We start from the raw sequence: 23581 nt of genomic DNA on the forward strand, positions 1-23581 counted from the left end.
AGTCTCCCCTACCACCACCATCATGTCTAAGTCAGAGTCTCCCAAAGAGCCTGAGCAGCTACGGAAGCTCTTCATCAGAGGTTTGAGCTTTGAAACAAGCAATGGAAGTCTGAAGAGCCATTTTGAGCAATGGGGAATGCTTGCAGACTGTGTGGTAATAAGAGATCTAAACACCAAGAGCTCCAGAGGCTTTGGGTTTGTCACGTGCGCCACCGTGGAGGAGGTGGATGCAGCCATGAATGCAAGGCCACACAAGGTGTATGGAAGAGTTGTGGAACCAAAGAGGGCTGTCTCAAGAAAAGATTCTCAAAGACCTGGTGCCCACTTAACTGTGAAAAAAGATTTTCGTTGGTGGCATTAAAGAAGACACTGAAGAACATCACCTAAGAGATTATTTTGAATAGTATGGGAAAATGGAAGTGATAGATCATGATTGACCGACACAGTGGCAAAAAGAGAGGTTTTGTTTTTGTAACATTTGCTGACCATGACTGTAGACAAAATTGTCATTCAAAAATACCATATTGTGAATGGCCACAACTGTAAAGTAAGGAAAGCCCTATCTAAGCAAGAGAAGGTTAGTGCTTCATTTAACCAGAGATCCAAGTGGTTCTGGAAACTTTGGTGGTGATCATGGAGATGGTTTTGGTGGGAATGACAACTTTGGTCGTGGAGGGACCTTCAGTGAGTGAGGTGGTTTCAGTGGCAGTTGAAGTCATGGTGGATATGGAGGCAGTGGGGATGGCTAAAACGGATTTGGTAATGATGGAAGCAACTTTGGAGGTGGCAGAAGCTATAATGATTTTGGCAATACCACAATCAATCCTCAAATTTTGGACCCATAAAAGGAGGAAATTCTGGAGGCAGAAGCTCTGTCCCCTATGGTGGTGGAGGCCAATACTTTGCCAAACCACAAAACCGAGGTGACTATGGTGGTTCCAGCAGCAGCAGCAGCAGTAGCAGCTATGGCAGTGCCAGAAGGTTTTCATTACACCAGGAAACAAAGCTTAACAGGAGAGAAGAGCCAGAGAAGTGACTGGAAAGCTACAGGTTACAACAGATTTGTGAACTCAGCCAAGCACAGTGGTGGCAGGGCCTCGCTTCTACAAAGACATGTTTTAGACAATACTCGTGCGGATGGGCAGAAAACTCGAGGACTGCATTTGTGACTAACAGTATAACAGATTATTTTAGTTTCTGTTCTGTGGAAAGCATAAAGCATTCTGACAAAGGGCTTTAATGTAGTTTTGTTTTGTTTTGTTTTTGCACCCATGCTGTTGATTGTTAATAGGCTGATCATGACACTGAATATGTGTGTATTTAAAAAAAAATGGTGAGAGCGGCATCTTGTCTTGTTCCCGACCTTAGCGGAAAAGGCTTTCAGTTTTTCACCTTGAGTATGATGTTGGCTGTGGGTTTTTCATTTAAGGCCTTTATTCTGTTGATGTACGTTTCCTCTAGACCTACTTTGTTGAGGGTTTTTATCATGAACGGATGTTGTATTTTGTCAAATGCTTTTTCTGTATCTATTGAAATGATACGATTTGCATCCTTTCTCCTAAGAAATGAGAGGACACAAACAGACATACAGATGGCTTCTTCAGAGAGCTTCTTTAGGAGAAGTGAGGCCACCCTATTCAGAACACCTGGCTCTGATGCCCTGAAGTAGCTCCCACCAGTTGCGTGACTTCTAGCAAACCAACCAGACCACCTGAATTCTAGTCCCAGCTCCACCACTTCCAACTCACAACTTAGCTTCTGTAAGCCTCATCACAAAACCTCATCGCGTTTGTTCAAGTTAAATGAAAATAAGCACAGTTCCAGGTCTGTAAACTCCCTGAGACGGTTACCCTCTGGGCAGAACCAATGGTGCCCATCTTTTCCCAAATCCACATTCGGTCACCTTCCATTTGAAACTGACCATAGTGGAAAGATTTATACCACAGAAATTGACAGTTTCTGCATCCCAGGGCTGTTTGTTTGTTTTGAGAGCTGTTGTTAAACATTTATCAGCACCCCCTGCGAGTGTTGCTGGAAGTTGCTTTGTTGATTGAAAAGCACTATATACATATTAGCTACTACTATTTAAGATTTCATGACCAACAGAACAAAAAGGAGAACTTTTAAGGGTGAAAAAATCTCTCACAAGAATATTGTTCCACAACTCACGGAAAACCTTGTGCAGTACCCGAATTTAAGGCCTTCCCCTGCAATCCAATCTAGTGCGGTGGGGTTCCAAGGAACAGTGTTTTTTCCCGGGAGTCCATTCAACTCAGTGGGGCAGAGCTCTAGGGTTTGGTTAGGAGAGAGCTGATGGGATCTGCAACATGTTGCTTTTGACTTTTGTGCTATGTTCTTCCTGAAAGCCCAGTGAGAACAGAGAACCCGATCTTTGGTTTCCTTTACCACTCCCTAACTGGGTGAGGGAGACTCCTTCTTCTAAAGGTTTATTGGGCAGAATTTCTACTACATCAAAGGTTTTGAATAATACATTTAAGATTGAAAATGTTAAGTATATATATATTAAAAATGCCGCACTTAATATATGAAAGGTTAATGATAGAAATCTAGATGTGTAATGATTTCTGGAAATTTTTTTTTTTCTGAAAAGCACAAGAACGTGGCTGCTCTGAGAATTGCCTTGTGACATTTCTTGTATAAATAAAATATTAACTTGCTCAGAAAGTGGGAAATCCTCAGCATAACAAACACCTGAATATATTCTACTAAAAATTTCAGCAGCCTCTTCCCTTAGACGTATTTAAAGAGCAATTGCCGAACACAACCGCTTTCCTCTGCATGGTCTAAATGCGAGGAAATGGAACTGTAATGAAGTCTTCGCAGGCTACTTCAGCCAACACTACAAATAAAAACACCCCCTTTCCTGTTCTAATCACCACGGGCTGACATGGCTGATTAGGAATCCCCAACTCAGAACATAAGCTCTTTGAATTGGAGAAAAACTTGCCAGCTCATTTTCAGATTTACCTCCAAGGGCCCAGTTGCTATAAAGCAATGGACAAGATGTACTACGTATAAATGGTTTGTTCCTCCTAATGGCCGAGCTTACAGGAATTCTGGATGGTTTCTATTTGCCTTCACCATAGCAGAGTTATGATGCTCAGTATGTAAAGTGTTTTCCAGTGAAGCAGAATTGCAGGTGCTGCATCATGGCCCTAATTGTCGGCCTGGCCCCTCTAGAATCTAGTGTCCCCCAACTAGAGGTATCTTCCTAGAAGTGTAGTCATTTGCAGATCAACTTCACAGTCACCTCCTGTACTCTTATTTATTGTACATTTTTATTTTGGTCAAATCTAAATGTCTCTAAGCTTGTTTTTGCCCTAAGCACTAATAGCTGTGAGAACACACATGATTTGCTGTCACGCAGTGGAAGAAAATACTTGCAAAATATATCTGAGATGTGTGTGCACAGGGTATAGAAAGAATGCTTACAACTCAGCAACAAGAAATCTATCCAACTTAAAAATGGGCCGAGAGGGAAGGGGCAGGATGGCGGAAGAGCAGGGTCTCCAAGTCACCTGTCTCCACCAAATTACCTAGAAAACCTTCAAATTATCCTGAAAATCTATGAATTCGGCCTGAGAATTAAAGAGAGAACACCTGGAATGCTACAGTGAGAAGAGTTTGCGCTTCTATCAAGGTAGGAAGACGGGAAAAAAGAAATAAAGAAACAAAAGGCCTCCAAGGGGAAGGGGCCCCGCGAGGAGCCGGGCTGAGGCCGGGGCGAGTGTCCCCAGGACAGGAGAGCCCCGCCCCGGAGACGCAGGAGCTGCACCGACCTTCCCGGGTGGAAAGGGGCTCCCAGGGAGTTGGAGCAGGACCCAGGAGGGCGGGGATGCCCTCGGGCTCCCGGGGACACTAACAGACACCTGCGCCCCAGGAGAGTGCGCCGAGCTCCCTAAGGGCTGCAGCGCCCACGGCGGACCCGGAGCAGCTCGGGGGGGCTCGGGGGCGGCTCCGCGGAGGGGGCTGCGGGGCCGGAGCGCGAATCCAACAGCGCAGGCTCCGGAGCACAGGGCGCCGGGACACAGCCCAGGATCCGGCCTCCCCCGGGACAGGCAGAGGCCGGGAGGGCCCAGGACAGCGAGGACGCTCCTGCCCCAGCTGAGAAGATCAGCGGCCCCGCCCCGGAGCCTCCAGGCCCTGCAGACGGAGAGCTCCGGAGTTCCTGCGGGGGCTGAATCCAGGGCTGCAGAGCTGGCCCCGCCACTGGGGCTGTTGCTCCTGGGGCCTCAAGGGGTAAACAACCCCCACTGAGCCCTGCACCAGGCAGGGGCACAGCAGCTCCCCCAACTGCTAACACCTGAAAATCAGCACAGCAGGCCCCTCCCCCAGAACACCAGCTAGACGGACTGACAAGTTCCAGGGGAAGTCAAGGGACTTAAAGTACACAGAATCAGAAGATACTCCCCCGTGGTTCTTTTTTTTTTTGTTTTTGTTTCATTTTGTTTTGCTTTTTGATTTGTTTCCTTCCCCCACCCCCCTTTTTTCTCCTTTCTTTCTTTTTCTTTCTCTTTTTCTTCTTTTTTTTTTCGTTTTTTTTTTCTTCCTTTTTTTAATCTTTCTCTTTTCTTTCCTTCTTTCTCTCCTCTTTTTCTCCTTTTCCCAGTACAACTTGCTTTTGGCCACTCTGCACTGAGCAAAATGACTAGAAGGAAAACCTCACCTCAAAAGAAAGAATCAGAAACACTCGTCTCTCCCACAGAGTTACAAAATCTGGATTACAATTCAATGTCAGAAAGCCAATTCAGAAGCACTATTATACAGCTACTGGTGGCTCTAGAAAAAAGCATAAAGGACTCAAGAGACTTCATGACTGCAGAATTTAGAGCTAATCAGGCAGAAATTAAAAATTAATTGAATGAGATGCAATCCAAACTAGAAGTCCTAACGACGAGGGTTAACGAGGTGGAAGAATGAGTGAGTGATATAGAAGACAAGTTGATAGCAAAGAGGGAAACTGAGGAAAAAAGAGACAAACAATTAAAAGACCATGAAGATAGATTAAGGGAAATAAACGACAGCCTGAGGAAGAAAAACTTACGTTTAATTGGTGTTCCCGAGGGCGCCGAAAGGGCCAGAGGGCCAGAATATGTATTTGAACAAAATCTAGCTGAAAACTTTCCTAATCTGGGAAGGGAAACAGGCATTCAGATCCAGGATATAGAGAGATCCCCCCCCCTAAAATCAATAAAAACCGTTCAACACCTCGACACTTAATAGTGAAGCTTGCAAATTCCAAAGATAAAGAGAAGATCCTTAAAGCAGCAAGAGACAAGAAATCCCTGACTTTTATGGGGAGGAGTATTAGGGTAACAGCAGACCTCTCCACAGAGACCTGGCAGGCCAGAAAGGGCTGCCAGGATATATTCAGGGTCCTAAATGAGAAGAACATGCAACCAAGAATACTTTATCCAGCAAGGCTCTCATTCAAAATGGAAGGAGAGATAAAGAGCTTCCAAGACAGGCAGCAACTAAAAGAATATGTGACCTCCAAACCAGCTCTGCAAGAAATTTTAAGGGGGACTCTTAAAATTCCCCTTTAAGAAGAAGTTCAGTGGAACAATCCACAAAAGCAAGGACTGAATAGATATCATGATGACACTAAACTCATATCTCTCAATAGTAACTCTGAACGTGAACGGGCTTAATGACCCCATCAAAAGGCGCAGGGTTTCAGACTGGATAAAAAAGCAGGACCCATCTATTTGCTGTCTACAAGAGACTCATTTTAGACAGAAGGACACCTACAGCCTGAAAATAAAAGGTTGGAGAACCATTTACCATTCGAATGGTCCTCAAAAGAAAGCAGGGGTAGCCATCCTCATATCAGATAAACTAAAATTTACCCCGAAGACTGTAGTGAGAGATGAAGAGGGACACTATATCATACTTAAAGGATCTATCCAACAAGAGGACTTAACAATCCTCAATATATATGCCCCGAATGTGGGAGCTGCCAAATATATAAATCAATTATTAACCAAAGTGAAGAAATACTTAGATAATAATACACTTATACTTGGTGACTTCAATCTAGCTCTTTCTATATTCGATAGGTCTTCTAAGCACAACATCTCCAAAGAAACGAGAGCTTTAAATGATACACTGGACCAGATGGATTTCACAGATATCTACAGAACTTTACATCCAAACTCAACTGAATACACATTCTTCTCAAGTGCACATGGAACTTTCTCCAGAATAGACCACATACTGGGTCACAAATCGGGTCTGAACCGATACCAAAAGATTGGGATCGTCCCCTGCATATTCTCAGACCATAATGCCTTGAAATTAGAACTAAATCACAACAAGAAGTTTGGAAGGACCTCAAACACGTGGAGGTTAAGGACCATCCTGCTAAAAGATAAAAGGGTCAACCAGGAAATTAAGGAAGAATTAAAAAGATTCATGGAAACTAATGAGAATGAAGATACAACCGTTCAAAATCTTTGGGATTCAGCAAAAGCAGTCCTAAGGGGGAAATGCATCGCAATACAAGCATCCATTCAAAAACTGGAAAGAACTCAAATACAAAAGCTAACCTTACACATAAAGGAGCTAGAGAAAAAACAGCAAATAGATCCTACACCCAGGAGAAGAGAGAGTTAATAAAGATTCGAGCAGAACTCAATGAAATCGAGACCAGAAGAACTGTGGAACAGATCAACAAAACCAGGAGTTGGTTCTTTGAAAGAATTAATAAGATAGATAAACCATTAGCCAACCTTATTAAAAAGAAGAGAGAGAAGACTCATATTAATAAAATCATGAATGAGAAAGGAGAGATCACTACCAACATCAAGGAAATACAAACGATTTTAAAAACATATTATGAACAGCTATACGCCAATAAATTAGGCAATCTAGAAGAAATGGACGCATTCCTGGAAAGCCACAAACTACCAAAACTGGAACAGGAAGAAATAGAAAACCTTAACAGGCCAATAACCAGGGAGGAAATTGAAGCAGTCATCAAAAACCTCCCAAGACAAAAGAGTCCTGGGCCAGATGGCTTCCCAGGAGAATTTTATCAAACGTTTAAAGAAGAAACCATACCTATTTTCCTAAAGCTGTTTGGAAAGATAGAAAGAGATGGAGTACTTCCAAATTCGTTCTATGAGGCCAGCATCACCTTAATTCCAAAACCAGACAAAGACCCCACCAAAAAGGAGAATTACAGACCAATATCCCTGATGAACATGGATGCAAAAATTCTCAACAAGATACTGGCCAATAGGATCCAACAGTACGTTAAGAAAATTATTCACCATGAACAAGTAGGATTTATCCCTGGGACACAAGGCTGGTTCAACACCCATAGAACAATCAATGTGATTCATCATATCAGCAAGAGAAAAACCAAGAACCATATGATCCTCTCATTAGATGCAGAGAAAGCATTTGACAAAATACAGCATCCATTCCTGATCAAAACTCTTCAGAGTGTAGGGATAGAGGGAACATTCCTCAACATCTTAAAAGCCATCTAGGAAAAGCCCACAGCAAATATCATTCTCAATGGGGAAGCACTGGGAGCCTTTCCCCTAAGATCAGGAACAAGACAGGGATGTCCACTCTCACCACTGCTATTCAACATAGTACTGGAAGTCCTAGCCTCAGCAATCAGACAAAAAAAAGACATTAAAGGCATTCAAATTGGCAAAGAAGAAGTCAAACTCTCCCTCTTCGCCGATGACATGATACTCTACATAGAAAACCCAAAAGTGTCCACCCCAAGATTGCTAGAACTCATACAGCAATTTGGTAGCGTGGCAGGATACAAAATCAATGCCCAGAAATCAGTGGCATTTCTATACACTAACAATGAGACTGAAGAAAGAGAAATTAAGGAGTCAATCCCATTTACAATTGCACCCAAAAGCATAAGATACCTAAGAATAAACCTAACCAAAGATGTAAAGGATCTATACCCTCAAAACTATAGAACACTTCTGAAAGAAATTGAGGAAGACACAAAGAGATGGAAAAATATTCCATGCTCATGGATTGGCAGAATTAATATTGTGAAAATGTCAATGTTACCCAGGGCAATATACACGTTTAATGCAATCCCTATCAAAATACCATGGACTTTCTTCAGAGTTAGAACAAATTATTTTAAGATTTGTGTGGAATCAGAAAAGACCCCGAATAGCCAGGGGAATTTTAAAAAAGAAAACCATATCTGGGGGCATCACAATGCCAGATTTCAGGTTGTCCTACAAAGCTGTGGTCATCAAGACAGTGTGGTACTGGCACAAAAACAGACACATAGATCAATGGAACAGAATAGAGAACCCAGAAGTGGACCCTGAACTTTATGGTCAACTAATATTCGATAAAGGAGGAAAGACTATCCATTGGAAGAAAGATAGTCTCTTCAATAAATGGTGCTGGGAAAATTGGACATCCACATGCAGAAGAATGAAACTAGACCATTCTCTTTCACCATACACAAAGATAAACTCAAAATGGATGAAAGATCTAAATGTGAGACAAGATTCCATCAAAATCCTAGAGGAGAACACAGGCAACACCCTTTTTGAACTCGGCAAAGTAACTTCTTGCAAGATACATCCACGAAGGCAAAAGAAACAAAAGCAAAAATGAACTATTGGGACTTCATCAAGATAAGAAGCTTTTGCACAGCAAAGGATACAGTCAACAAAACTCAAAGACAACCTACAGAATGGGAGAAGATATTTGCAAATGACACATCAGATAAAGGGCTAGTTTCCAAGATCTATAAAGAACTTATTATACTCAACACCAAAGAAACAATCCAATCATGAAATGGGCAAAAGACATGATCAGAAATCTCACAGAGGAAGACATAGACATGGCCAACATGCATATGAGAAAATGCTCTGCATCACTTGCCATCAGGGAAATACAAATCAAAACCACAATGAGATACCACCTCACACCAGTGAGAATGGGGCAAATTAACAAGGCAGGAAACAACAAATGTTGGAGAGGATGCGGAGAAAAGGGAACCCTCTTGCACTGTTGGTGGGAATGTGAACTGGTGCAGCCACTCTGGAAAACTATGTGGAGGTTCCTCAAAGAGTTAAAAATAGATCTGCCCTACGACCCAGCAATTGCACTGCTGGGGATTTACCCCAAAGATACAGATGCAATGAAACGCCGGGACACCTGCACCCCGATGTTTATAGCAGCAATGGCCACAATAGCCAAACTGTGGAAGGAGCCTCGGTGTCCAACGAAAGATGAAGGGATAAAGAAGATGTGGTCTATGTATACAATGGAATATCACTCAGCCATTAGAAATGACAAATACCCACCATTTGCTTCAACGTGGATGGAACTGGAGGGTATTATGCTGAGTGAAGTAAGTCAGTCGGAGAAGGACAAACATTATATGTTCTCATTCATGTGGGGAATATAAATATTCCCCACATTTATATTCACTAATATAAATTATAGTGAAATATAAGGGAAGGGAGAAGAAATGTGTGGGAAATATCAGAAAGGGAGATATAACGTAAAGACTCCTAACTCTGGGAAATGAACTAGGGGTGGTAGAAGGGGAGGAGGGCGGGGGGTGGGAGTGTTTGGGTGACGGGCACTGGGGGTTATTCTGTATGTTGGTAAATTGAACACCAATAGAAACAAAAATTTTTTTAAATGGGCCGATTTAAATGGACATCCTAATGAAAGACAATATACCGATGGCCAATAAGCACATGATGATATGTTTAATATTACCAAACATCAGACAGATGTGTATTGTTAAAACCACAATAAGAGGGATGCCCGCGTGGCTCAGTGATTGTCTGCCTTCAGCTCAGGGCATCATCCGGTAGTCCCAGGATTGAATCCCACGTCGGGGTCCCTGCATGAAGCCTGCTTCTCCCTCTGCTTGTGTCTCTGCCTCTCTCTCTCTCACTGTGTCTCTCATGAATAAATAAATAAAATCTTAAAAAAAAAAACACACAATAAGATAGCATGTGTTTTTTTAGATACCATACACTAAAATTTAAAAGACTAATAATTCAAAGTTGGTGAGGATGCAGGATAAACAAAGTCACACACAACACTGTATGTAAAATGGCACAAATACTTTTGGGGCAAAAAAATCCTGGCATTTTCTTCAAAGTGTGAAACAGTATATTCAAAAGCACAATAATCCAACTAGTAAATATTTGTCTCTACATTAGGCATAGAAATATATACAGAAAACAAGGTGGTATTTTGGTAAAGATTTACTTTTTTGAGGGCATGTAAGCAGAGGGAGGGGCAGAGGTAGAGGGAGACAAGCAGACTCCCCACTGAGCGGGGCTCTGTCCCAGGACCCCAAGATCAGGACCTGAGCCGAAATCAAGATTTGGATGCTTAACTGACTGAGCCACCCCACGTATCCCTAAAATAGTTTTTTTTTAATTAAATATATAGTTACCATATGACCCAGTAATTGAACTTCTAGTTATTCATCCAAGAGAAATTTAAAAATACATGCACAGAAAGATTTGGACATGAATGTTCTGAGGACAGGGACTGTTCTGGGGAACAGCAAGCTTTTCCAAGTGACACCCCATTCTGAGAGCTGAGTGCTTGGGGGAGGGGGGAGGAATCAGCTTAACGTGCCCTCTTGGCTTGCCTGGTATGGAGCCACTGCCTCACCGGTAGGATCCCAATCTTGGTGTGTTGCATCCCATGTAGAGCCTCCACACCACGAGTGGTGACTGGGTGACAGAAGAGAAAACCCATTTTTGCATTTTAGATCGCTCTGCCATTGATTTGAGGTCTGCCAAACCGGCAGCCCAGGGTGAAAAGATTCACCGGTAAGAGCAAAGCAGAAAGAAACCAAGAAATTGGGAATGGTTAAGGTTTGCGTTTCCTTCTTGTTACTAGCCAGAATTTTAGATATTATAGACCAGAGTCTGGCTCATCTGGTTCATCATCGATATAGCCCCAAACAGGCCAAGTTTGTATGGCAGAGGTGATGGATCATGGAGGGAGCAGAGCCTTTGTCAGCACAGTGAAGCTGAGCATTCTGGGGTACGAGAGCACCCTATACTCTTCTCACATTCTATCACATTAAGGTAAAAAGTAAGAGGCCACAGCAACATCCTCAAAGAACACAATGATCTTACCTTGGACAAGTTTCTCTCTGTTCTTTGTAGACTGTAGAAGGCGGGATGTTTCTCACTGAATGCAACAGCCTAACACTTGCAAACTTTGAATATGTTACATTAAATGGCAAGAGATTTTGCAGCAGCAAGCATCGGATTTTACAATTGGGAGGTTACTCTGGGTTATGTGGGTGGGCCCAATGGAATCACGTGGGCCCTTAAAAGCAGTGAGCTTCTCCAGCTGGGGCAAAAGATGTAGCAGGAGGAAAACTGGGTGACATTGGGAGCCTGGGAGGGACTGAACCGGCCAGTGCTAGAGGAACCACATAGACAGCATGAGAGGAACGTGGGCAGCTTTTACAAGCAAAGACTAGCCCCTAGCTGACAGCTAGCAAGAAAACAGGGAACTCCATCCCACAACTGCAAGGAACTGAATTCGCCAACAACCTCAACACGCCTAGAAACACAGTCTTTTCCAGAGCCTCCAGGGAAGAGCACAACTCAGTGGATGAGCTAATTTCAGCCTGGTGAGGCCTTCAGCAGAGGCCCAGCAGAGGCTCCTTATGCTCAGACTTCTTCTCACCCATAAAACCGTGAAATAATAAATGGGTGTTGTTATAAGCCACTAAGTTTGTGTTAATTTGTTCTGGCAGCAATAGAAAACGAAAAAACTTTTTTTTTTTTTTTAAGAAGCAAGCAAGCAAACAATTCTTAAGCAAAAGTGACTTTGAATATAATCCCCTTTCCTCATTGCAAACATGTGGTGTAGGCGTCTTGGAGTTCTTTGATCAAAAAAAGTTACAAAAAAAAAAACAAAAGTTACAATCTATGCCCCTCAGTATAATATGGCTGTCTACAAAGGGAGACTGAAGCTTTATGTAGGGCATTTTCTCTCCAGGGCTTTCTGGAAGACTCAAGAGTGGAGAATGGATTTCAGTGAGATCAAGACTCTAACCAGGATACTGTCCTACTCCAGTTGAGGAATGACAGGGGAGAGTGAGCTAGTGTGTGGAAGTCAGGTTGGAGAGGGAGACATCCATACTGAATGGTTCTGGAAGGGCCGGAGAAGCAGAAGGTAGGTCCCAGTGAATCCAAGAATGCAAGAGGAGAAGGGGACTTGGGGAGAGATGCCTACAGTGGGAGTTGAAGATGGGAGGCTATGGAACATCCATGTGGCACCAGGAGGTGCCTGGATATTGAAAGGTGAAGCTCGGTGATTCTCAATTAGAGACTCCAATTTGGGAATAATTAACGTATAGGTCCAGAAGATGCTTATGGATTTCCTTTTGCTTTAAAATACAAGAGAAAAAAAAAATAAAATAAAATACAACAAGAGGAATGAGGAAGAGATACATATAAAGAGTGACAAACAGGATTTTGTGCGCTTGAGGTAACTAGAAAAGGACTGGAGAGAAATGAGGTTAGAAAAGATGAGAAAACTGTTGGCTGAGGTGGAATTAATTGGTATATTTACAAATAAACTAAAAAAAAAGGTATGCCCTAAAGAGTTCATGATCTCTCTTAGAGAAGAAAAAATAGGTGTTGGGGTGGGGCGGGGCGTGGGGTGGAGAAGGTAGAGAATGTTCCTATTTGCCTCCAGGGAGCACTGCCAGTCAGGGCAGCTGGATCCTGCTGGGCCCAGTGAATGTCGATGTGGATAGAAATGGCTGCAAAAGCTGGAGGCACAGGAAATGAGTCCCCCAGGCACCTGCACACGTGCAGCTTCATAAACCGGGAGTGTCATCTCAGGAATATTAATAGTGTGTTCCTCTTGAGTACATCATTCAGTGAAGATTTTAGCTATTTCCAACATCGTTTTCAGGGAATTTGGAGACTTCTCCCACTCCCTTTATTTCTCTGAAAACAGTGCTGCTGTATTGGGTAAGATGGAAAAATCTAAGCTCCTGCAGTAGCCACCTAAACATTCAAGAGCTTCCTCATGAAATGCTCACTGTGACTTTTCTTGATACCCTTTGCTAAATTCCAATCTGTGAAAGTATTTGAAGGCTGCCTCTAAGCAGCAGGGGCAGACAATAAATTGCCTGCACACCGGGCTTCCTGCTGAACTGCCAGCTGTGGGGAAAGCAGCCAGCCAGGGAAGGTGGCATTTAGGACACAGTGTTCCTCTAGAAAGGCTAAAAAAGAATTAAAATTTAACTCATTCTAAAGCATAAATGATCATTTTAGGTCTTGGGACCAGATGCCACACTTTTGTGATCTTTCCTGACACCTCTAATTTTGGCTAAGAATCAAAATAGTTGTTAAGTTTCTCTCAAACTCTCTGACGCATCTAATGTCTAATCAAAACCGTATATGTGAAATGTCTCCAGGATCTTATATTGTTGCCTTTTAATTCCCTTTAGACGGATATTGTTGCATTTAAACACATTTCTACCACAAGAATTAAAAAGTACCTGAGTACTTTTATTCTACTCTGTATCACTGCCATACACACACACACACACACACACAAAATGTTTGGATCACTTAATAAGTTATAACATTCCATGTTTTAATAGTAATACAAGGACATAAATGATCATTTCCTGAGTTAACAGTGCAATGTAAAATTTAATCTGTATTGCTAATAAGACATTGTACGGCATAGAAACGTGATCAAAATGATCATTTACTTTATCATGTCATAAAACACAAGAGCTTACTGTAGAACAGTGATACACTTTAAATGGTAAGGAAGTTTGTGACTCATCACAAAAGACTCCTGTATAGACTTGTTGCCATGATTGATTCCAGGTCAAAGATCAGTAGTAAAATAAGTTATGGTACAAAATAAAGTCAACAAGTCATCTATACTGAAGGAATAGTTGATTTCATTGAAGAAACGGAAACCTGGATTCTAGCTGACCTTTTAGTTGGTATGTACAAAAATGTTCTCTTAAAAAATCCTAAATAATCACAAATTTAGACAAAAACAGTTGAGTAAAGGACAATGACAGCTCTTCATTATGCTGTAAAACTATGGATCTCATCTTTGGAAAAGTTCAGATCCTGCAGCAACCTGAAAAACAAATACAAAGTACGTGATCCTTTGGGAAAATGTTTAAAAGAGGTAAGACCAAAGTTTACCATTATAACCATAGTGCTTTTCCATTTTCCCTGCTTAGTATGTACTTTCTTAAAACAAACAAACAAACAAAAAAAATATTTCTTTAAAAAAAAGAAATTATCACTTCTAAAAAAACTAACATCATTTCTTAAGATCAAGTATCTAGTCAGTGTTCAAATTTTCAATTGTCTAATAAATACCATAATTATTTTTTTTAAAGATTCCATTTATTTATTCATGAGAGACACAGAGAAAGAGAGAGAGAGAGAGAGAGAGAGGCAGAGACACAGGCAGAGGGGGGAGAAGCAGGCTCCATGGAGAGAGCCCCACGTGGGACTGGATCCCAGGACTCCGGGATCATGCCCTGAGCCAAAGGCAGACACTCGACCCCTGAGCCACCCAGGTGTCCCTAAACACCATAATTTTAAAGTCAGTTTAATGCCAATTTAAAGTCTACTCATTGTGATTGGGTGATGTCTTTTAGGTATCTTTTGATCTAGAATATCCGTTCTCTCTTTCTCTCTGTCCTGCAATTTCTTTGTTGACAAAACCATATTTTTAAGTGCTGAGAATCCCAGAGTCTTCATTTTGCTGCATCTTTGTGGTATACTTTAATAATATGTCCCCATGCCCTCTTTTATGTTCCTCTGTCCTCTTTTTTTTTTTTTTTTTTAATGTTCCTAGTCCTCTTTTTCCCCACAGTTTAATAATTGGATCCAGAGGCTTTCAAATACAGGTTTGATTCTTTTTTGACAAGACTACTTCATTGGTGGTATTCTTCTGCCAGGAGGCACATAATACTTGACTGCCTCTCTTTCTGGATGCTAACAACCACTGCTGGTCTACATACATTTCCATTAGTTCATTAGTAACTGAAGTTGTGATACTACTATAATTCTTTCTTCATTTTTCAGCTCAGGAATTCTACAGAGAAAAACAAACTTCTGCTATATGCGGTTACCCAGTGGTACAACTCATACAAGACAGAATAAATGCCTGGTTTTCCCCCCCTTTATTCATCAGTTTTCAAAGTAAGGAACTGATCCCCTTAGCATTCTATTTTCATTCTCCCAAACTGAACAAGACAAGCAGAAATACTCTTAAGTATAATTCAATTTGGAAAACACTGAGACTGAAATCTTAGAAGTACCTCTGTTTAAAATGCTGCTGAAAACAGAGAAAGGTAAATTCCATATGATTTTCACTCATGTGGAGTTTAAGAAACAAAATGAACAAACAAAAAAAGAGAAAAAATAGACCTTTGAATACAGAGAACAAAAGGGTGGTTGCCAGAGGGGAGGTAGGTGGGGGGATGGGTGAAACAGATGAAAGGGGTCACAAGTGCACTTATTGTGATGAGCACTAGGTAATGTATAGAAATGCTGAATTATTATATCATATAATGTATATTATATGCGTGAAACTAACAACAGTGTACATTAATTATACTTCATAAAAAATGGTGAAAATAAAAACATTTATTTAGTACTTACTGTATATAGTCACTGTACTAAGCACTTCACATGCCTAAGTATTATTTTTTATTCCCTTGTACAGGTGAGTGCACTAAAGCTTATTAGAAAGGTTAACCGGCTCTAGGATGCCTAATTAGTGATTGCAAGATGACTCTTAAGTGGTAGAATTGGGATTCAAACTCAAATTAGAAGCTTCTACACATACATACATATTCAAAGTACCAGTATGGTACAGGAGTCAGAGGGCCAACCTGGTGTAGCTGTCACACCTCTCGCTGCCTGGATTCATCCTACCTTTCCAGCCATACGTGCTGCCCCTCACTGGCGAGTGGCTTCATTTTGACCACGCTAGTCTAGATTTTTGAATACTTGCATCCTCCATGTGTTTATTTGGTCCTCTGCCTACCCTGCCCTTCTCTGCCTCAGACTGGCAATGTTTTTGCCATCATTCAAAGAACAGGTCTTGGGCAGCCTGGTTGGCTCAGTGGTTTAGCGCCACCTTTGGCCCAGGTCGTGATCCCAGAGTCCCGGGATCGAGTCCCACATCAGGCTCCCTGCATGGAGCCTGCTTCTCCCTCTGCCTGTGTCTCTGCTGCGCTCTCCCTCTCTCTCTCTCTCTCTCTGTGTGTCTCTCATGAATAAATAAATAAAAATATTTTAAAAAAATTAAATAAAAATAAATAAAGAACAGGTCTTCCTGACCATGCAGCTCCTCTCTCTCCCAATACACAGCCCAAGGTCAAAGTAAATTGCCTCTTCCTGAATTTTCATGACACTTTTCTTTTACTTTTCATAAGAGTGCTTATGATATTCTGAGTCATATTTTAGTTATCAGTGTATGCATCTGTTTCCACCACTAGACAGTGTCAGCTTCAAAAGCAGAGACTGTTTTATTGATCTCTGTAATAAACAAGTGGGTATTTAGTAGATGAAAGCACCTTTACTACACAAATAATTATCTTGCTCTTTATCTGTATTAAAATAAAATCCATTTCGGAGTCCTTCTCTGTTACCATATCATATAAATTTAACAAAATTTCACCAAATATGGAGAATATGTTTGAAATGTTTATATATATGCAGCAGACATGAGATTAACATGAGATTAACCTTGGAGGGCCTTAAGGAGTGGGCATCACAGAGTCACTTTTCAGGATAGCAAAAACTGTGACATATTAAGAGACCCATGTAACTGCCAAGTAAGAGATACACAACATCCATTAAGATGGTCAAGGCAAAAAAAAAAATCAAAGAAACAAGAGTCCTAAATTAGGTGTCACAAGGGCAGATGCTATGAATTGCAAGTATAGGCACTCTTTAGAGATGATGTGGATTCGGTTCCACACCACTGCAATAAAATATTACAACAGGGCAAGTCAAATGAATTTTTTGTTTTCCAGTGGATATAAAAGTTATATTTACACTATACTCTAGTTCAGTAATTGTGCAATAGCATTACGTATAAAAAATGTATATACTTTAATTAAAAAACATTTGATGGCTAAAAAAATGCTAACCACCATCTAAGCTCTCACCAAGTTGTAGTCGCTGATCACAGATCATCATAACAATAATGAAGAAGTGTGAAATAGTGTGAGAATTACCAAACCGAGACACAAAGTGAGAAAATGCCATTGGGAAAATATGGACTTGCACAATGCAAGGTTGCCACCAACCTTCAATATGTAAAAAATATAAAAAAATAAAAAAGCAACATCTACAAAACACAATCAAGGAAAGAGCAATAAAATGAAGAATGCTGTGAATCAGGCTAAATCTCACAAGGCAACTCCATGTAGCATGTTCGAAGGTGAGCAAAAGCAGACATCCCTATATAATGATCAGTAATACTCCTGAGTGGGATCCCTGGGTGGCGCAGCGGTTTGGCGCCTGCCTTTGGCCCAGGGCGCGATCCTGGAGACCCGGGATCGAATCCCACATCGGGCTCCCGGTGCATGGAGCCTGCTTCTCCCTCTGCCTGTGTCTCTGCCTCTCTCTCTCTCTCTCTGTGACTATCATGAATAAATAAATAAAATCTTTAAAAAAAAAAAAAAAGTAATACTCCTGAGTAATTCTAGGCAAGGCAATTAATGCAGGACAGAAAGATTAGTGCTAAGGTAAAGCTGAGAAACTAAAGCTGTAGAGATTACAGTCAATATTAAAATGTGACCTTCTATTCAGTTCCACACACAGAGGCTCCGGTGTGCAAGGAAGTGTGCTAAGCCTTGGAATGAGAATGAGAATGGAATGAGAATGAGAATGAAGAGCCCACAAACAGCCCACCATTCACAGGAGAAAACAACCCATTTCTTTAGGAGGCTGGACCAGGGATTCATCCTCACTCAGGTAACTGTGCTAAGTAGCCTTAAAGACAGTCTCTTTCAATGCTGAAGACTACAAGATTCCCATCATGTAAAAGGATTATTATGCTGCGATCTATAAAGGAAGCATTAAGATACATCTAAAATGGCAGTGCCAGTAAAATAGAAGAATGTATCTTTTAGCTTTTTTCTTTTTTAAAAATTATTTTACTTCAAACCACACTGTTAGTCTTCACTATCATTTTAATAGTTATGTTTTAGCTTTGAAAGATTAAAAGTTTAAATCATAATATTTTTTAAAATTTAAGTTGAGAGTACTTAAACAAAAGAGTATTTTTCTGAAGGTATTAAAATCCAGAAACACACTTAAATTTAATTAAAATACTTTTTAAATACAACATGGAGAGAAACACTTCTCAATGTCTTTATCTATTGAGGTCAATCTTTTTCTAAATTAATTCAATTAAAAAACAAAATAGCAAAAAAAAAAAAAAAAAAAGGCAGGAGAGAAAACTATCCAGAAAATGAGAAAATGTTAGGTTCAGTCATGTATCAAATAAGGATGAACAGGGCATTTAAGGCAGTTGTATTTTAAAATCACCTAGCCACCCAATCACAGCGACATTTAACAAAATATTTTAAAGTTTCACTTTAGATTTAAATCAGAGCAAGATGAATTTTAAATAAGACGAACACTACCACTGATATTTCATTATCCATAGTCAACTCCTAGTCTTTGCTTATTTATGTCCTAGTCTCTCCTTCTGTCTTGCCATCTGGCTTTCAACTGCTGGAATTTACTAGCTTTTGTCTAATTGCAGAGAATGAAGAAAAGTCGAAAGCTACAGTGAGATGAACAATGCTTATTAATTACCATATGTTAGAAAGCTTTGGTGGAAGAAAAGTGGAAGAAAAGAATCCAATGTCCCACATAAGACTGTGGCACCAAACCCATGAATCTGTATCCACACTGCCGGTCATTAGCAGAGATCATCATTCACATCTAACCCCATGCATAATCCTGGCCTCCAACCTCTCACCTGCATGAAAGTTAAAAACTTTACTATCTTCTTAGGCTGTACCAGACTATTACAGTGTAAGTTTGTATGAATGGGAAGAACAGATAGCTAAGGCTATTGCTTTTCATGGAAGATTTTCATTTCACAGTGTTGGGTTTTCTTTTCCCTAACACATTGCTACTCACCTTATTCCTTGTTCTGTGAATGGTGTTGGGCCACAGATGCAGATGAGGACTTTGGATCTGTCTAAACTTCTTTTCAGAAATTCAGAAAGAAGACCTGGTGAAATGTGTCCCTGCTTGCCATTCCACTCAGAAGTAGGTGCTGAGAGAACAAATTCAACCTGGAATCTAAAGAAAAGAAACATTTTTTAAAAGTCTATTATTTTAAACATATTATTAGTATGTTTCAAGTTCATGAAAATGTTTTCTTTTGTTCCCTTTGAGAACAATTTAATACCTGAAGATTGATACACTGGCTAGAAAAGCACCAGAAGAGATTGTAAGCAAAAATTTAACAAAACCATATAGGTAACTCCATATTTACTAAGGATCAGCTTTTGCTACAGATAAGAAGAGTAATCTGGCATTATTTACTGAGTTCCAAGGGATCTCAGAGAACTCCACATTTCTATTAATAATCTGCTTGTATAAATCACAGTTCAGAGCAATTACCAAAGACATGTGCATTTTAATCTCCGACCTGAGCTTCTCCAAGGAGTTCCAGACCCCAGAGAGCCAATTTGACTACTTACTATTGCTGTCTCACTCACTTCAACCTCAACTTGTGATCTCCCTACCCTACACTTGATGTTCTCCTTGTGAATGGCACCATGGAACTTGGTTGCAAAGGCCAGGAGCCTGGGATTTATCTTCAGGATCTTTCTCTGCCTCACCTCCCATATGGACAACCTCACCAAGTCCTAGCTCCTAACTAGGTGTCTAGTTGTCTCAGTCTTCAGATGCTGCCCATCCTTGTTCTTCCTATAATGTTTCTATCATGCCCTACTCTTCGGTTCTCAGCTCAAGCATCATTTCCACAGGGGGAAGCACTGCAGGCCCATCAGTCCTCTGATATATGGGTTGGAGAAATGTCTTCCTTTCCCTTTTCTTCAGCTTGTAAATATGTGGTCATCATGACGATTATTCTACTGACGTCTGCCTTCCCTGCTAGATCATAAGCCCCATGAGAGCAAGGGCCATGTTTGCTGTGGCTGTCACTACATCCCTAGTGGCCAACCCACAGGAGGCACTCAAATACTAAGAAATGAAACGTATGAAAGAAAAAGTAAGAATTAAGATGAGAAAGAAGAACATCAAACTAAATCTCACAATGTAACTACAGGCAAATTTTTCCCAGATTTCTGTCATGTTAAGTGAACTGCTGGTAAAGGATCATAGTAAATTACAAACTTTCTCCAATGTAGCAAACACAATTAATTCTTACCATTTTTTTATAGCATCAGATCAAAATATTTTCTACATTTTTCCGGGGAATAACTGAGGTATTTTCTCAAGACTAGCAGAAATTAATCATCCATTCATGTCAATCTTAAGAAAGAGCAGAAATAAACATTTTCTCTTGTGAAGGGGCCTGGGGAGCCAAATAACAGAAACAAGATGTGGCTGGTGCTGCTGCCCTCACATTGCTGTGCTGCAGCTGAGATGAAGTTCCCCGAAACTGATGAGCACAAAGCAGCACATACCAACTCAGAGTGCCTGCCAGGGGTGAGAGAACCAGTCCTAGCTCTCACCCAGACCCCAGCCTCTCGGGCTTATTTGTCCATTTAGAACAAGGTGGAAGAGCCATATAATCTCTATAGAAATTCTGATTTTATATTTAAAAGCCCTACAGAGTTATGTTCTATTTCTTACCTTTGAGGCTCCCATGTAGTTTTAGCAGCAATACAATCTACTCTATATAAAACAATTTCCCCAAATACTTTCACTGATTTTTTCCTTGCTAGCATTTAAAATGAAGATAGTTTTGGATAACTTTAGCTAATTCCAGAATGTCATATTTGTCTACTGCTCCAAGAGGGCAGAATCCTTGTCTGCTTTATTTAGTACTGTATCCAGGCTTGGCTTGAGGTAAGTGTGCAAAAATGCTTGATGAATGACTAAAGAAATGTATTTACAAAGAAGGCATACTGGCCAAAACTAAAAAAGAACAAAGTCATGTTGGCATCTATGAAATCACATTAAAAAATCTACATGAATTCGTAAGTACATTTTTCTGGGAAGACCTTTCATTGGATTATCAAAGGAGACCCAAAAGCAGCTGCAGAACTACTATCTTAAGACATTTCCAATTACAAAGAGACAACTAGATAAAAGACAGCAACTGTCTTGTTAAACTAAACATAAAAATGTATCTTCTCTGGCTCTATTTCCAACAAGTCTGTCACTGGAATAAAACTACTAAGAAATATAAACCAATACTGGTATCCCTCTCATCTGAAAAAAAAATCGTAATTTTCCTTTATACCGAGATGTTTAAGAGAAAAAAAAACAAACCTAGTCATTGGCAAACTTTCTGCAGACATCTATTAACGGGTAGTAAATAACTGTGATCCTAACATAAACAGTGTGAACGTCTTATGCATTTCATATTTGTTCACACACTGCCTGGTCCCCTGGCCATAACTTTTGGGCACTCAATGGAAAACGTGAACAGTCACCTGAATGCAATTTTTATGTGTATTGTAAAGAGGCTGATGTGCTGCTTTACAGGAACCCCTTTACAGGAACTAAAAGAGCTTAAACTGGAATAGGAACAATACCAAGTTAAGACTCAAGAATACTTTTAAAAAAGGATTCCTTCTTACCATATCAAGATATAGATGGTTACTATGGAATCCTCTCTTCTGGATTATTCTGAAAGAAGACCAACTTAGTATCTGAAATAATTAGAGCTTTGAGGCATAAGGGTAAATGTCCTAAAATTCCTTTCTGCCCTATGATTTCAAAATGCAGGAAAGGACCAGAAGTCTTGAAAATGTTACCTGAAAACAAATTTAGATAATCCATAAAGTGAAATCGACATAAAAAGAGAGTGAGAAAAAAAGATCTGCTTCTGGGGAATGCCTGTATTGTCTAAATGTCAATGGAAGTAAATAAGCTTGTGGAAAAAATTATTTTAGAGGAGACTGATAATGATCTGAGATGAAAAATCTTGAAATATAAATATATTTATTCAGTCTCAATCCTATGCAGAGCCTGAAGTCATCCAACAACCCATTCCCTCCCCTCCAGCCAATCTGCTTCCAAAAACTACTTCCTTCACATTTCTTAGACACGTCCCCTACCTTCCTATATTTACTGCCACAACTACACATCAAGCCCTTAGACCTCTTGTATAAGTAAAAGACTGCTCTAATACCACGAACCCTAATCTATCTGACACATCATTGCTATATTAGTTCTCCTAAAAACCCCAATCCCATCTTACAACTTATTGTTTACAAAGCCTCTGTGATTTGGCACTGCCTAGAGAAAAGTATTTCAGGGTATTTGGGGCCTAGATTTCTATAGATAAAGAAAAATACTAAAAAAAAAATAATAATAATAAATAAAAATAAATTTAAAAAATAAAGAAAAATACTAGATGATATAGTATTTGTCTTTCTCTAAGTGACTTATTTTGCCTACCATTATACCCTCTAGATCCATCCATGTTGTTGCAAGTGGCAAAATTTCATTCTTTTTTATGGCTGAATAATACCATATGATTTCACTCATACATGGAATTTAAGAAACAAAACAAATGAGGAAAGAAAAAAAGAGGAGAAAGAGAGATGAACCAAGAAGTTTGTCTTAACTACAGAGAACAAATGGATGGTTACCAGAGGGGAAATGGGTAGGGTGGTGGGGATTAAGAGTACACTTATCACGTTGAGCACTGAGTAATGTACACAATTGGTGAATCACTATATTGTACATCTGAAACTAATACAACACAGTAGGTTAACTATACTGGAATCAAAATGAAAAACAATAAAAAGAAAAAGAAAAAAGCTAGAAACAGCAGGAAGACTTGCTATATGCTCACAGGAAAATAGCTCACAAAATAAATAGCTAGGGGCTAAAATTTCATAAAATATACATATTATGTAAACGTATATCAAAATAAATCTGATGGAACACTATTAGTCTTCCAGATATTAGTGGTAATCCACAAGAAAAAGCTAACCTATCAAATGAATTTGGGACTACTGGGTTAAGAAAAGTTATAAATAGATTTCAAAATTTCTCAGAACCTTGAACATGCTAATTTCACAGCAAACCTTCAAAGAGGTGATATGGTACACATTGTTTCTCAAACTTATTCATTCACAGAGCCCTTTAGAGGGGATTCCATTAATATTTCAAAAAATACATTTCAAGAAACCCCAAATGAGGAACATCTGGGAGGAACAGAGTGTTTCAGGCTCCATGTTAGGGGCCCATATCCTGAGCACAGCATAGGCTAGAGAAAGAGAAAGGGGTTTGGGCACATTTTCAATTTACTTGTGCCTCTGAGGTCATCAGCTTTTGCTATCTCAATTGGACTGAAACACTGCTAGTCCTAATGCGGA

At 40.2% G+C, this 23581-nt stretch overlaps 2 protein-coding genes and 1 pseudogene across 3 annotated transcripts in view; 1 reads left to right on the plus strand and 2 right to left on the minus strand.

Annotated features, from left to right (window-relative positions):
* Positions 1-11228, minus strand: part of MRAP2 (melanocortin 2 receptor accessory protein 2) — a 121565-nt gene extending 110337 nt beyond the window's left edge. The window contains exon 1 of the mRNA XM_077903191.1: positions 11145-11228. The gene's annotated coding sequence lies outside the window, so the exon portion shown is untranslated. The remainder of the gene's footprint in view (positions 1-11144) is intronic.
* On the plus strand, positions 23-1036 carry LOC144316690 (heterogeneous nuclear ribonucleoprotein A1-like; annotated as a pseudogene).
* A 2386-nt stretch (positions 11229-13614) lies between the features above and the next one.
* CYB5R4 (cytochrome b5 reductase 4) overlaps positions 13615-23581 on the minus strand; it is a 77735-nt gene continuing 67768 nt past the window's right edge. For both annotated transcript variants that reach the window (XM_077903216.1, XM_077903217.1), the window contains exons 15-16: positions 19191-19355; positions 13615-14142 (exon numbers count right to left, since the gene is read on the minus strand). In XM_077903216.1, coding sequence (XP_077759342.1) covers positions 14088-14142; positions 19191-19355 — 220 coding nt within the window. In that variant the 3' untranslated portion in view covers positions 13615-14087. The remainder of the gene's footprint in view (positions 14143-19190; positions 19356-23581) is intronic.

Source organism: Canis aureus, chromosome 7 (genome assembly GCF_053574225.1).
Source record: "Canis aureus isolate CA01 chromosome 7, VMU_Caureus_v.1.0, whole genome shotgun sequence".
In the NCBI taxonomy this organism is placed as follows: domain Eukaryota; kingdom Metazoa; phylum Chordata; class Mammalia; order Carnivora; family Canidae; genus Canis; species Canis aureus.